Source organism: Ogataea philodendri (genome assembly GCF_020536065.1).
Source record: "Ogataea philodendri strain CBS6075 chromosome Unknown scaffold2, whole genome shotgun sequence".
NCBI classification, from domain to species: Eukaryota; Fungi; Ascomycota; class Pichiomycetes; order Pichiales; family Pichiaceae; genus Ogataea; species Ogataea philodendri.
The window spans coordinates 352,749-366,837 of NW_025764020.1; the positions used below are offsets into that span (position 1 = coordinate 352,749).

Genomic DNA, 14,089 nt, shown 5'->3' on the forward strand with positions numbered 1-14,089 from the left:
AAAAAAAGGGATCGCTGCCCCTTAATAAAATAATTTTGTTAATTCTGAGCGTTTTGTTAGTTCTTTATCACAAATGCTTTCTTCAGGATGGAACAAGCTTTCTGGAGCGTTTAGTGCAGTGCACGTTTTGCCTCGAAATGAACATGCTTCCGACAGAGTTAAACGGACCCATTTTTCCACGAAATGGTTCATGGGTTGTCTGACAGTGTTTGTCATCTTCAACTTTATCAATATCTTCCAACAAACAACGTTCATGTGCCGGTTACCTGCAATCAACCTTGTCAAGGTGCTCAACAATGGCCAGGAATTTCTTGATTCCGGTAAATTGTATTTTAGAGACACATACGACGACGTTAAGAAGGAAAACATTGAGTTATACAATTCGCTGAGCAAGATCTTTGAAATGCAAAAAAACTCATATATGAAGAACTACCACGATTACGCCTTGATCTTGAACCCGCTCTTCATCCTGGACGAGTCCGAGATCCGCATCAAGCTACACCCCATGAAGTACATTTATGAGACGAAAACTTTTGAGTTCAAAAATAGCACAATCCCTATTTTGGAGTTCAAGCACGTCTTTGGACGCAAACTCACACCACTCAAGGCGCTACATAGATCGTCTGTTTCTTTTTCTTTGAGGATACAAGAACATCATCAGGATACCACTGATTTCATCCACAAAATCATCTATCCTATTTATGAATCGAGCGGCTACCCAAGAAGTGCCTATAATTTAGATGCGTTGCTAGACTATTCATTCGTGTTGAAATACATCAACTTTGGTGTGTTTTTGTTCTCTGTGGTGTTTCTGGCGGAAGCACTGTGTGTGGTGGTTCCATACTCTCTGGAATACTATCAAGTGCTTTCAATCGTCCGTCTCAACAAGACACTCTTTGTGCTGGCGGTGGTGTGTTTCGTTAGCAACTTCATGCTGATGTCAGTTAGCATTGTGCTGAACATGATTTTACTGGGCAAGGAGTCAAACGAACGTGGTGTCTTCAGTACACTTCTGGGTTTCATCCAATTGTTCTGGCTGGTGTTTCTGGCTTTCCAAACAAAGAACTGGGTCTGGAAAGTGTATTTAGAAAAGAAGTACCTGCTTCCAAGACCCGAGAAGCACGAGCGCACATTGAGTGGTTTCGGAATCAAGCCTCTAAACTTTGGCAGTCTCAAGAGACACTTCACTCATAGACGTGGGGCCCGTGAAAGTCAGGAAGATCTGATCGACACCCCAGAACCGAAAGAACCAGAGACAGGGCACCTGATGAGTCCAAACATTTATGCCGGCAACCTGCATCTTATTTCCAACACCAACAGCTTTGGAACGCAGAGCTGTTTGGAACTTAAAGGCTCTCCGGCACGGTCGATCCGGTCTGCGCGCTCCATGCACTCTTTGCGTTCCACGCGCTCTGCTGCAGCTATCACGTCGAACGATCGAGATCCATTCTTCACGGCGCCCCAGCACCAGTCCGACATTTTGGGTCCAAAACCCAATCTGGAGCCTGAGCAGCGGTCTGTACACTCCTCGAGCACCGAGGTGACCAAGATGCCCGCCGGGTCGCGCACCGTGTTTGTGGAGGAGGATGCCACCTCGATGGTGTCGCGGAAGACTGCACAAGAACACGCTAAATCGTCCGGCCTGGAGAGCTCTGTGACCAACCGGTCAGAGCCACAACATTCGGTGAACCAAGAGTCTGCTGCAATAGAGACGCAAACCTCGCAGGAGTCTGTCAATGAGGACGAGGACCCCGCAACCGCCGTCGCCCCCACGAACGAACAGAACCAGGAAGACGACTCGACCACCCGGATCTCCACCGCGGACTCAGAGAGCATCGAACAGACCCAAGATAAACACAACGACGACGAGAGTGACGTTAGTCGAGGAGCAACCGTTGGGCAGTTGTAAGATTCCTATCGTAATTAAAATACACGTTTACTATTATATATGATAAAGGCCGGACCAGTTACGGGGCCACTTCTGGAACAAACGAGCCGTTGACTGGTTGCCCTGCAACCGCAGCGGGAGGGTTTCGTTTTAGCCCAAACCGCTCGTCGAACTCGGTGAAGTCCATGGTGGCTCCGTCTCTGATATTGGCGTAGAGTCTCAACGCTTCTTGCTCCATGTCGTTGGCATCGTTGTAAACGACAGAACCTTCCTGGTTGTAGATTCTTGCGTTGGCAAACATTAGATGGAGATCGTACATGAACTCCTCAAGGTTGTAGTAGATCTCGCCCTGGACTCTGCGTTTGATTCCGTCAAATGCGATCGGATTTTTGATTATCACGTAATAGTCCGGGTAGATGCGCTTGACAGGTTTGGTGAGGAAGATCGCAGACAGTTTGCGGCCATCTTCAGAGTTCATGTTGAGCAGCTGGTCGAGAATATCGTTGAGTTGCAGCTGGAGACTGTGTCTTTCCTCCATGGTGAGCTCCTGGGGCACAAAATTCTCCTTGCGGCAAATTGGGGCCGACGCAGCCTGTCCCCTGCCCTTGCGCTTCTTGGCAATGAACCCGCCCGCTGGAGTCTGCGGTGCAGAGTCGCCCAACTCGGACGGAGACCTCGTGGACCGCTCGGACCCAACCTTGAGCTTGCGCTTCGCAGTCTTGGGCTTCTTGTGCGCAACTTCCTCGTCGTCGTCGTCTATAAAGTCGGCAAGGTCGCCGTTCTCGTCCACAAGCCCGTCCAGCTCCTCAGCAACAACGTCGTTCTTCTTCCGACGCTTTCTGCTCTTCTTCGGCCTGGCCCCGTCGTCGTCAGACGCGTACCCGTTGATCTCCCGCAGCCACTGCTCTTCGGTGATGTTTTCGTCGTAGTGCTGGACCTTGCGCTCCCGCGTGCCACGGCCGTACTGCAACATCTCTTCCGCTTCGTCTGTGATCTCCGGCTCCTGGTTGTAGATCTCCGGCAGCTCCGACTCGGCAATCAACCGTGGCTGGCCGTGCGCCTCCTCGATACGCTCCTCGTCCAACTTCTGGAAAGTCTTGAGCTCGTCCTCGTTTCTAGCAAGAATCTCGTTCAGATCGTTGTCGTCAAGCACCTCGTCCTCGTCCTTCTCGTTCTCTTCGGCCTCCAGCAGCTGACGCAGCAGCGCCTCCTGTTCTTCGGAAGTCGACTTCTGGTCAAACTTTCCGGCCTGGATAACCTTGCCGTCAATGTCGAGCTTCTGGTGGGCCCTCTCGAGAATGTACTCCTCAATAGAGTCGCTCGTGATCAGTCTCAAAATTCGCACCTCGTTCTTCTGACCAATACGGTGCGCTCTGTCCTGTGCCTGTAAGTCCTGGTGGGGGTTCCAGTCGGTGTCGAAAATAATGACCGTGTCTGCCGTCTGCAAGTTCAATCCCAAACCACCAGCTCTGGTGGACAACAAAAACACAAAGTACGGTGAGTCATCGGCATTAAAGTCTTTCAACAGAGCCGTACGGTCATCGGCCTTAGTATCACCATCTAGTCTCATATAGTGCATGCCTCTGAATCTGAGGAAATCCTCCATGATGTCCATAATCTGGGTCATCTGGAAGAACATCAACACTCTGTGGCCACTGGCACGGAACTTCGGAAGAATTCTATCCAACAGCTCAAACTTACCACTCGTTCTCCAAATAGTGTCGTTGTTCTCATGGGACGGGTTGATCATGTCTTCAATGGCTGGGAAAACAAATGGATGGTTGCAAATCTTTCTCAGCTGCATCAGCTTGTTATTCATACCTTTGATACCAACAGGAGCTTTCGAATCGGAGTCTCCCACAAATAGCTGATTGTACTTGAGCATCTGGTGGTAAAGCTTAACTTGTAGTCCCGACTTACGGCACTTGATGACCTTTTCGACCTTATTTGGCAAACTCTTCTCGACGTCTTTCTTCAATCTTCTCAACAAGAATGGTCTCAACACCTTGTGCAATCTTCTGATAACCAGCAACGTCTCTTCCTCGGACAGTTCCAACTTGTCCTGAGTTCCGGTATTGGCAAACGGAGTGTTGAACCAGTCGTCGAAAGACTTGTCGGAGTTGAAGATCTTTGGAAGCACAAAGTTCAACAAGGCCCACAACTCTGGCAGGTTGTTTTGTAATGGAGTACCCGTCAAAATCAGTCTGTAGTCAGAATGGTAGTATTCTGTCAGTGTCGACGAAAGCTTGGACTTTGTGTTCTTCATTCTGTGACCTTCATCAATGATCATGTGAACCCATTTCACCTTCGAGAGGAGGTATTTATCTTTGATCACATACTCGTATGTTGTCAGTAAAACGTTAAAGTTTCCCGCTCTGACATCAAATGCCAACTCCTTACGCACTTGAGGTGATCCCTTGTAACTGATCTTCTTCAAACTTGGTGCCCACTTGTCGAACTCCAAATTCCAGTTGGGCAGTGTCGAAAGCGGCACGATAACAAGGAACGGACCAGGAATTTTTTTCACTTCGGTGATGTAGGTGAGAAGAGAGATGGTTTGGATGGTCTTACCCAGCCCCATCTCGTCGGCAAGAATACCGTTCAAATGGTTATTGAACAGCGAGACCATCCATTCCAAACCTCTGATCTGATACTCCTTGAGTGTTCCACCAACAAGGATGGATGGCTGTTTTTCAATCTTCTCCTGAACACGGTGAGCAACGGAGTAGTAGTCGGCATTTTCACGCTCCTCTTCATCTTGCTCGTCCACCGGGGCCTCTTCAGACTCAGCACGACGGTAATGGACCATGTGTTCCTGAGTATCTCTCTGCTGAACTTTAACAGACTCGATCAACGTGCGCAAGAATCCAGTGGTCTGCCTCAAAATGTGCGTAATTCTGGTATCTTTAGTCTGGTCCAAAAGCTTGATATAAGCCTCTTCATCGTTGGCCTTAAGAGCCTGTAATCTCTGCTTGGCGTTTCTTTCGACACGACGTTGTTCCTCCTTCTCGGTTTGGGCGTGGAAATTGTGCACACCTCTAGCAATTCTCGAGAGCTTGTCTTTGCGAGAAGAAAGGTATTTCTTGTAATCGTCAGAAACGCTAAGAATGTTAGCCTGGCGCTCCTCCAACATGTTTCTTTTCGATAATGCCGTCATTGTCTTTTGCTGGTTGTAAAGCGCGTGAGTAATTGATGCGTCATGGGTGTTGACGCCTCGAACTCTTGCTGAGAAATTAGGAAGGTGGTTGGTGAGCAACGAGTTTTGATGGAACACGGTACTAACCACGTGGCCGCGGACAGCCTTTTGGTAAGGCAGCAACGTCATCAGAGTATATTCTAAAATGTAATCTTCGTCTTCGTCCTTTAATTTTTCAAGTTCATCCAGTTCTTGTTGGAAATGCAATTGGTTCACCAATTTCTCTGTCTCTGCAGCCTGGACGATATCCAGAGGCTTTGGGTACAGCGATGGTGTGATGATTTTGGACTTGGGATTATCGAGAAACTCAAATGGAACAGGAGGCAGCTCTCTTGGTAACGAGAAACTGTCCACCATGACCTGTGGGTCCACTGTAGTGATGATGTTTGAAACGTCTGGGTACTTTTTTGTCATTTCCTCGAGCGGCGCCGGCGCATGAGGCGGCAAACCCTTGGCTGGGGGTTGTTTTGGAGGCTCCTGCTTGATGACTGGCGGCTGGGGTGGCATGTGGAACTGTTGCGGCTGTGCACTTGGTGTTCTTGCCTGGGGCTGCTGGTTCATCATGACAGGCTGGCCGGCCATCAATTGCTGGTTCGGCTGCATCGGCGAGGCCTTGGCGGACTGCATCTGGGGTATCTGAGGTTTCTGAACAGGAACGAACGGGTCTTTTTTCAAGTGTTGTTTTTGTTGTGGCTGTTGCTGCTGTTGTTGCTTGAAGAACGCGCCGTTCTGGTGGTCCAAAGACGCGTTTGGCTCGCCCACCTGTCTATTATACTGCTGGAACGATATGTTGATGACATTAGCGAGTTCGGGCTCTATGGGCTGGTTCTGTATAAACTTTTTGAACGCGGCAATCTGGTACTTGAGCAGCTGCGAATGAGGAGGCGAGAAGATCTGCGACGGTCCGAACGAGCCCGGCTTGTTGGGCTGTGGAGGTTGCTGCTGCTGCTGCTGCTGCTGTTGCTGCTGGGGCTGGGGCTGCTGTTGCATGGGAGTAAAAGACTGTTTGTCCTGAAACTGTGGCATCTGGCCACGGGCCTTGAGTTGTCGCTGGTACTGGGAGAATTGAGTCAGCACGGAAGCGAGCTCTGCAAATTCGGGCAATTGTTTGGCATTTTCACCGTGCTGAGATCGAAGCAGTTGAAGCCGTTTGTATATGTTTTGCAATTGATCCGGGGTGAGGTTTTTAATGTGCGCCGGAGGTTGTGTATGTTGTTGTTGTTGGATATACTGAGGAGTATGCTGTCTATTATTGGAGAACTCCATAGTGGATACACATCGAATTTCCCAACGCGTAATTGATCCAAATTGTACACAAACACGTCAAACCACAGTGGAGATAAGCCGTTTTGGTATGTTTGCCTACAATTGCTAAGATTTTGTAAGGGGAACTACTAGATGCAGAAATTTGTGCGTGAAAAAAAAAATGGCTTAACGAAATCTGCCAATTTGGCAGCCGTGTTTTTACCAAACGGTGTATATGATTGGAGCATCCCAACAGGGGTCCATCGGGCTGATGATCCACAATAGACTATTAATTTGGAGACAATAACGCATCATGTGTTGTCTGGTCTTAAATTAGGTTGAGATCTCGTAACCGGTCGCAGCTCTTGAGCTCCAGTTGCTGTGCACGCTCCAATTTCTCGTTATCGACGAAAAACCACCCGTAGCTATCTTCGATCATCCGGTCTTTCAACGTTTCTTCCCGGTGGCACTTATTCCGCAGATCCGTGACGTAGTATTGCTCAACGCTCTTATCCAGGTTTCTCAGCAACCGGTCAGAGCCACCACTGTACGACTCCAGCGAGTTCGGGTTCACATAGTACGGAACTCTGTATGTTGGCGTGAACCTTTCCTGACTGAACATCGGAGACGTTTCGAACGAAAATTTCGGCAACTTGTTGTAATTCGAATTGCTTTCTCCGAAAAGCGTGCCCAGCAGAATCGGAACGAAAACTATTAATAACGGACCCAACTGCGTGATCAGATCCCACAGCTTACCATGCTCGGTCTGGTTGTCTCTTGCATGCGCATTGGCGCGCTGCCGTGTAGGTCTTGGTCCGAATCCTCGCGGGCCTTGGAAACCTGCTCCGCCTCCGGGGCCTCCAAAATGGAAAGTAAATGTATTGCCTCCAAACCCTGCAGTCGGACCTCCGAAAAACATGTTCAGTATGTCGTCGTCAAACATGAATCCTTGCGGCATGCCTCCATTCATGTTCATGAATGGGTTCATCCGCGGATTGGCCCCTCCAAATCCAGCACCGCTGGACGACATGCTTGGTGCACCACGTGAATCCGGATCAGAGCCCGTCTGATCGAATATCTTCCGTTTTCCCGTGTCGCTCAACACCTCAAACGCCTTGGCCAACTTCTTGAACGCCTCTGATGACTGCGGATGCTTGTTTTTATCCGGATGAAGCTTGATGGCGAGCTTTCTATATGACTTCTTTATATCCAGATCACTCGCCGATCTCTCCACATCCAGGATCCGGTAGTAGTCTGTTCGCTCGATCCGAAGAATTCGCTCCACAACCTCCTTTTGATCTCCCGTATACTCGGCCATTCTACTGGTTGGGTGGTCTTGTATGTTTTTTATTCTAATTTTTCGTTACTCCACACAGCCTGTTTTCTAGAATAAAAATGGTAGCCACCTTGAAAAAATCAATATATTCTGGAAAGCGTTGGAAATACTCTATATATATGCTTCTCTTCCCTCTTATCTTTTGTTTTCGTCCTCTCCATCTTCCAAAAGCCACATAGCCATCTCCTTCTTATCCTTGTTCTTGTCGTTCACGTCCTTCTTGTCTGGAACAATCGTACTCTTTCCTTCCATGACAACCTGTTGGACATGCTCCTTTTGCTTAGCACGGTCTCTCATCCGCTCCTCGATCGTTCCCCGGACAAGCAAACGATAAACGGTCACCTGCCGCGTCTGTCCCAGTCTGTGGGCCCGGTCCATAGCCTGCGAATCGATTGTTGGGTTCCAATCAGAGTCGTAGAAAATAACCGTGTCTGCTGCCGTCAGGTTGATTCCCAATCCGCCGGCACGAGTACTCAAAAGGAAAATAAACAGCTCCGGCTTCGTCTGCCAGTCATGGACAAGATCTCTTCTGTCACTCAGTTTCGATGAACCGTCCAGACGAATGTACTTGTACTGACGGTATGTGAGAAACTCCTCCATCAGATCCATCATCTTGGTCATCTGGAAGTAGATCAAACACTTGTGGCCGTTGTTCTTGAGATCCACAAGCATCTCGTCTAGCTTAGCAAGCTTTCCGGATTCAATTACAAACCGGTTCATTGACGGAAGTCTGATCGACGAGAACCCGTTCTTGGAGTTGAGTGGCTCCGCGTTCATCTCAGCCTTCGGCCACAAATCCATAGGGACTTTCCGTTGGATAAGGTCCCATTGAACGTTCAAGCTCAACGGGTTCATGGCTTGACGGATCACCGGATCGAATAGAGCATCGTGCTTGATGTTGTTAAATCTCTGTTTCGAGCACGAAATCTCGATAGGAGGAGCACTGGCCGCGGCAAAGGCAGCAGACCGTGCCACGTTCAAGTACATGTCCTTGTAAGCCTTTTCGGCAACAGACGCATACTGCGAATGTAGCTCGCGGATGTAGAAACGACTGTGTGCTGGAGTGACGTCGTAAACCTGTTTGTATCTGTCAACAAATTCCTGGTTGGATTTGGAGGTGTATGATCGAAGGCTGATTGCGTTCTGGATCACGTTTTGGTAAGCGATCCGTCTGGCACTGGACCCTGTCTCGTTAATGAAGCGCAAAAATGCAAAACTATCGCTCTTGTGCAGGTTTTCTGGACTCCAAATGCTAAATTTCTCCAAAAGCCTGGATTTTCCAATAGCAGAGTCTCCTTCGTGAGGAGACAGTAAATCGTCAAGAACCAACTTTGGCAACCGGTACTCTATTTGGTTGCGGGTGGTGTAATTCAGTTCCAACAAGCTCTCGTTGATTTCACTGGTCAGCGAAGTTGTTTCGGCAAATCGACTCAGACTGAACGAAGACTTAGTATCTGCACGCTCAAATAAGTCAGGATGATTGCAAACTTTTCTGAACTGCATCACCACGTTCATCAAAGAATCTCCTTGGGCCTCGTCGTCGTTGCTGTGGTTGATCTTTTTGTTGCTGTCGATGAGATCCATGATGTTGATTTGGGATCTCAGCATTCGATACAGCTTTTTCTGTCTGTTTGTGAGATCGCAGAACACGTCCACCTCAATCTTATCGCCAAGCTCGCTTTGGACATTCTTCTTGATACGACGAAGCATGAACGGTTTAAGAATCACATGGAGTCGACGAAGCTGTTGTTCGTTTAGCTGGGTGTTGGACTGAGCATGTGCCTCGATATCTTTGGAGAACCATTCACTGAACTCGTCGTGCGAGTCAAACAATGATGGCATGATGAAATGCAGTAAAGCCCAGAGCTCTTGCATCGAGTTCTGGATCGGAGTTCCCGTCAATAACAACCGGTTACGACACTGGAAACTCAGCAGAGACTTCCATCTCGAAGTGTTGGACGACTTGATAGCCTGAGCCTCGTCAAGAATCATGTACTGCCACTTCATTTTCTGGAAGTACTGCACGTCGGCAACAACCAATTGGTACGACGTCACGACGACGTGGAAAGGCGACTCCTTGTTGTAAACAATGCTTTTTCTATCCCAGAACTTACGCAAAACTTTTCGGTCCTTGGCACTTCCCCAGTACGGTAGCACCTTGAAGTCGGGAACAAACTTGGTGATCTCCTGTTGCCAGTTGTGCAGAGTGGAGGCCGGAGTGACCACCAAAAATGGACCCCAGATGTTATGGGTTTCTGCCAAGTAGGCAAGAACAGAGATACTCTGCACAGTCTTTCCCAGTCCCATCTCGTCGGCCAAAATTCCGTTGATACCTTGTTCATATAAATTGGCCAGCCAATTGAGTCCCTTCATCTGGTACTCTTTCAAGGTACAATTCAGCAACTTTGGCTGTGTCAGGTTCATGTCACCGATACTGCTTGGGTTCTGGAAGTTCATTTCTCCCTCGTTGTCCTGATCAGGTGCTTGGCCATTGAACTCCTTGGCACGCTGTTGAGCAGCCAAAAGTGCAGACTGGGCATTTGCAGCTGCTGTTTTCTGTAAAACCTCGTCGCTTCCACCTTCAAAATCGATTTCGCTGAGATCCTGCTTTGCGTGCGCAAGATCGATTCCGTCCAGGCTTCCTTGGGATTCTGCCTGGTTTGCAAGAGACTTGTCGCCCATATCCCCTTCCACCTCGTCGGTCTTGATCTTCTTGCCGATGAAATGCGAGTACAACTCGGTCTGGTTGATGAGGAAATTGAGTTTCCTCGATTGTCTGCGGGCCTCGCGCTCCTCCTCCTCTTTCTTAGCCTTCGCTGTAGCTTCCTGCTCGGCTCTCGTACGCAGGTTTCTCTCCTCGCGCTCGTGTTTCTTCCAAAAGTTCAACATTTCTCTCATCGAACGTCTGGCCTTGGTCATAACGTCCTTTTGGGATCTAGTGGCCTTTCCGACCCATTTCCGCGACTCTCTAGCGGCCAGCATCGAGGTCTTGCGCAAGTTCATCTGCTTGGCCTGAACAGACTGGTAGTACATCCGATAAGCCTTTGGTCCATCTTTACGGGCCAGATCTTTCCAAATCGAGATGTACACGCTGTCGTACTGTTTTTCGATAGCTTTCTGTTCTTTAAGCGAGGATTGAGATTTCTGTGAGCCTTTGGACTTAGAAACGTCCGAGTCGTCGTCGTCGAAGTCTCCGTCGTCTGCTCCTATGCCCTTGGCCAAAGTTCCGTTTGTATGGTCGTCTTCGCCCTTCTTCTTGCGTTTTCTAATCTTGGATTCGTCAACTTCCTCGTCAACAAGCTTGGCCGGATCGATCCTGGTCTTGCGCTTCCGTTTGCGACGGCCGTCGCCGTTGACTTCTGGAACATCACTCAAAGGCTCGGCCGGGTCATCCGTAACGGCCTCGTCCAGTTTCTTCGGAGCGATCCCGACCAAAGCGGGACTCGATCCGTACGACTCCTTTTTAACGGGCTGGACGTTGACTCCCAATTTCTTCTGCTCTTCGCGCTGCACAGCAGCAAGGAGCTTCAATTGGTCGTTTTTGAGCTTCTTCAGGTCCTCGGCCTCCTGCTCCATGAGTTTGTTCCGGCGTGTCAGTTTGTCAAAAGCCTTTGGATCGAGCTCCAGCACTTTGGCCTTGAATTGGTCAATCAGCTGCGGGTCCACGTAGATACCGTCCTGGGCGTCCAAAAGCTTAAGCTCGTTATCCAGAAGCACAAACTGGTTGATCTCGTTGGTTGTGAGAGAATCCAGCTGCACTAAAGCCCGTACACGCTGTTCAAACGATCTGATCATGTCGGTGCTAGATGCCAATGTTGGTGCCGGTGTAGTGGCCGCAACCTGCGCCGGAACGGTTCCATCTGCCGCACCGCGAGTGGGAGAGGAGAGTATGGATGAAATCGACATCTGTTGGTCGCCGTTCACGCGGGTATGTCCATTAGACACGGACGGTGACCCTGTATCGGTGAGCTGATTCTTGGAATCCATGACAATTGTCAACGATGCAACGGTCAATAAGTTTTAAAAAGCACCGGGGGAAATTATTTGCCACTAACGGAGACTTTGTGTGTCGGTGTTGCTCAATTTAAAATTTTCTCTCGTGCTGGTTGATTCATGATTCGTTTTAATTGACCGAGAAGGGGGGGTTCACCAAAAGTATTAAATTTGGCGCTAATTAGACGGTTGAAACGCCGATTCGGGCTAACTTGGCCACCAGAAGTTTCGCTATGGGCTTGGTTTAGGTCCTGGACCATCGGAATATATAGTTCATTGTAGCCTGTACTGTTTCGCCTAAGCGTCGTCTAAATTGTGCGACGCGTCTATCGACTTTATCAATTTGTTTAAAAAACCCGTCCCCCCACTTTGTGTTGTATTCTTCTTCCCGCGATGTCACAACAACAACCCCCATCGAGCTCCCGTGCGGATCTGGTTGCCAGTGCTGCCGAGTTCCTTTTGGACAAGAGCATTGCTGACTCACCTTTAGCGAAAAAGATCGAGTTTCTTGAGTCCAAGGGCCTCACCCAGGTCGAAGTCGAAGAGGCTCTTCAAAAGGCAAGATTATCCTCGTCTACCACGTCCCAGCAGCCCGTCTCGGCCTCTGCTCCACCGCCTCCACCGATTCCCGACTACTACAGAAGTGCGCCGCCTTTGCCAGAACGCGACTGGAAAGACTATTTTATCATGGCTACCGCAACAGCAGGTGTTTCGTACGCCATGTACCAGATAATCAAGCGGTATGTGGTGCCAAGGGTCCTGCCGCCTTCCAAGACTCTGCTGGAACAGGACAAGGCGTCGATCGACCAGGAGTTCCAAAGAGTGGAGAGTCTGCTGGAGAAGTTTGAGGCTGACCAAAAAGAATTCTTTGAAGAGCAGAAGGCCAAGTCGAGCAAGATCGACGAGACGCTGCACGAGATCGACGAGATCATCAGCAAGACCAACGAGAAGAACCTGAACAACGAGGAGACACTCAAGTACCTGAAACTGGAGATCGAGAACATCAAAACCACGCTGCTCAAGACTCTGGACGGGCAAAAGGCTACTTTGAACGCAGAGCTGTCGTCGATGGAGAAACAGATCCAGGACATCAAGTTTGACATCCGGTCCACAGGCGTGAACACCGTTTCACAGCTGCATACCCCGCCGAACGAGAGCAGCTCTGCACCATCGGAGTCCAAAAACGGGAGCGTTTCCGCTCTCAACATTCCTCCAGCCACCTCCATCCCGTCCATGAAAGACATTCTCAGCAAGGAGAAGGAAAAAGACGTGAGCATCGAGGGAATCTCGCAGATCAAGGACCAGGAAAGATCGATTCCGGCCTGGCAGCTTGCGGCCGCAAACGGCGGAAGCTCTACAACGTCCAGTGTCAGCGGAGACGAGCCACGGCGTGGCATTCCGGCGTGGCAGCTCAACGCGTAACGAGTGTCTATCATAATTGTACATTTTCCATTACTTTTAATCCGTACATCCTAAAACCTGAATATTCCCGAACCTTACCAAACCTGTGACCATGTAGAGTTGAAAGGGATGCTATTTTTTGTGTTCATGTCCAGCAATGAGGTGTTCCACGGCGACCCAGCAGACCCTGAAGACCCAGAACTCAGTGGGGCTGATGCCTGATCTCTTGCGAACGAGCTTGTCGAGGCGGTGCTGGACCGAGTCGACGACGCGGCCAGGTTGCCCAGCTGCGAGAGTTGCTGATCAGACAGCGTCGAGACAAACGACAAGTCCGAGTTGGATCTGGCCACCGGCGACGGCGTCGATGACGTTCTCATCATGGACGCCACCTGATCGAACGGCTGGGTGTAAATTTGCTGTGACGTTCTGGACCTGTTCATTGGCTGTGAAGAGCCGTAGTTGAGTGTTTGAGGGGGCTTGATTCTCTGAAGCTTCGGCTTCTGATAGGTGAGTCTTGTCTGCTCGGCATGGTACCGCGTATTGGATGCGATCGATGTGTTTATGTCATCCAACTGATACGAAAACGGGACCGACTCCATGACCATGTTGTTGATATTGGAAAATTTGACGAAAAAATATTGGATGAATATTATGGGGTACCTGCTGGTGAGGGGGCATAGACGTGTTGGTTAGAAAACTTGCCAAATTGGACTTCGTGGCCAAGCTGGTTTAAGGCATGCGACTGTTAATCGCAAGATCGTGAGTTCGATCCTCACCGAGGTCGTTTTTTTTGGCATTTTTTTTTATTGATACCAGCTGATAAATATTTTTTAGCATGCAGGTGTTTTAGAATAGCCAAGCATTTGGAGGTGTTGGGGTGTGAGAAGCGCCAAAAACACGCCGCCACAAGACTCGTATGATTCAGTAGATGTCCGTCCCACTGTGTTTGAGAGCGTAGCACGCCAGCTTGGCCGCCCTTCCCAGCCCACATTTTTGTTTACATTCTTGCGCGCACTTTTATTTTATGACA

At 49.3% G+C, this 14,089-nt stretch overlaps 8 protein-coding genes across 8 annotated transcripts; 3 read left to right on the forward strand and 5 right to left on the reverse strand.

The window, feature by feature from the left end:
- Positions 1–73: 73 nt before the first annotated feature.
- Positions 74–1,909, forward strand: OGAPHI_003857 (uncharacterized protein; the record flags this gene model as incomplete). The annotated part of the gene is made up of 1 exon (XM_046204872.1): positions 74–1,909. One exon carries the CDS (start codon positions 74–76, stop codon positions 1,907–1,909), a length of 1,836 nt encoding a protein of 611 aa, XP_046060873.1.
- Positions 1,282–1,836, reverse strand: OGAPHI_003858 (uncharacterized protein; the record flags this gene model as incomplete). The annotated part of the gene is made up of 1 exon (XM_046204874.1): positions 1,282–1,836. One exon carries the CDS (start codon positions 1,834–1,836, stop codon positions 1,282–1,284), a length of 555 nt encoding a protein of 184 aa, XP_046060874.1.
- A 58-nt stretch (positions 1,910–1,967) lies between the features above and the next one.
- OGAPHI_003859 (uncharacterized protein) lies at positions 1,968–7,647 on the reverse strand (the record flags this gene model as incomplete). Its single annotated transcript, XM_046204875.1, has 3 exons — positions 1,968–6,330; positions 6,683–7,555; positions 7,640–7,647. The coding sequence occupies 3 exons, from the start codon at positions 7,645–7,647 to the stop codon at positions 1,968–1,970; spliced, it is 5,244 nt and encodes a 1,747-aa protein (XP_046060875.1).
- A 153-nt stretch (positions 7,648–7,800) lies between these two features.
- Positions 7,801–11,652, reverse strand: OGAPHI_003860 (uncharacterized protein; the record flags this gene model as incomplete). Its single annotated transcript, XM_046204876.1, has 1 exon — positions 7,801–11,652. The coding sequence occupies one exon, from the start codon at positions 11,650–11,652 to the stop codon at positions 7,801–7,803; it is 3,852 nt and encodes a 1,283-aa protein (XP_046060876.1).
- On the forward strand, positions 9,142–9,423 carry OGAPHI_003861 (uncharacterized protein; the record flags this gene model as incomplete). The annotated part of the gene is made up of 1 exon (XM_046204877.1): positions 9,142–9,423. The coding sequence occupies one exon, from the start codon at positions 9,142–9,144 to the stop codon at positions 9,421–9,423; it is 282 nt and encodes a 93-aa protein (XP_046060877.1).
- A 399-nt stretch (positions 11,653–12,051) lies between the features above and the next one.
- Positions 12,052–13,080, forward strand: OGAPHI_003862 (uncharacterized protein; the record flags this gene model as incomplete). Its single annotated transcript, XM_046204878.1, has 1 exon — positions 12,052–13,080. The coding sequence occupies one exon, from the start codon at positions 12,052–12,054 to the stop codon at positions 13,078–13,080; it is 1,029 nt and encodes a 342-aa protein (XP_046060878.1).
- On the reverse strand, positions 12,336–13,055 carry OGAPHI_003863 (uncharacterized protein; the record flags this gene model as incomplete). Its single annotated transcript, XM_046204879.1, has 1 exon — positions 12,336–13,055. One exon carries the CDS (start codon positions 13,053–13,055, stop codon positions 12,336–12,338), a length of 720 nt encoding a protein of 239 aa, XP_046060879.1.
- Positions 13,081–13,154: 74 nt separating the features above from the next.
- Positions 13,155–13,664, reverse strand: OGAPHI_003864 (uncharacterized protein; the record flags this gene model as incomplete). The annotated part of the gene is made up of 1 exon (XM_046204880.1): positions 13,155–13,664. The coding sequence occupies one exon, from the start codon at positions 13,662–13,664 to the stop codon at positions 13,155–13,157; it is 510 nt and encodes a 169-aa protein (XP_046060880.1).
- Positions 13,665–14,089: the final 425 nt, after the last annotated feature.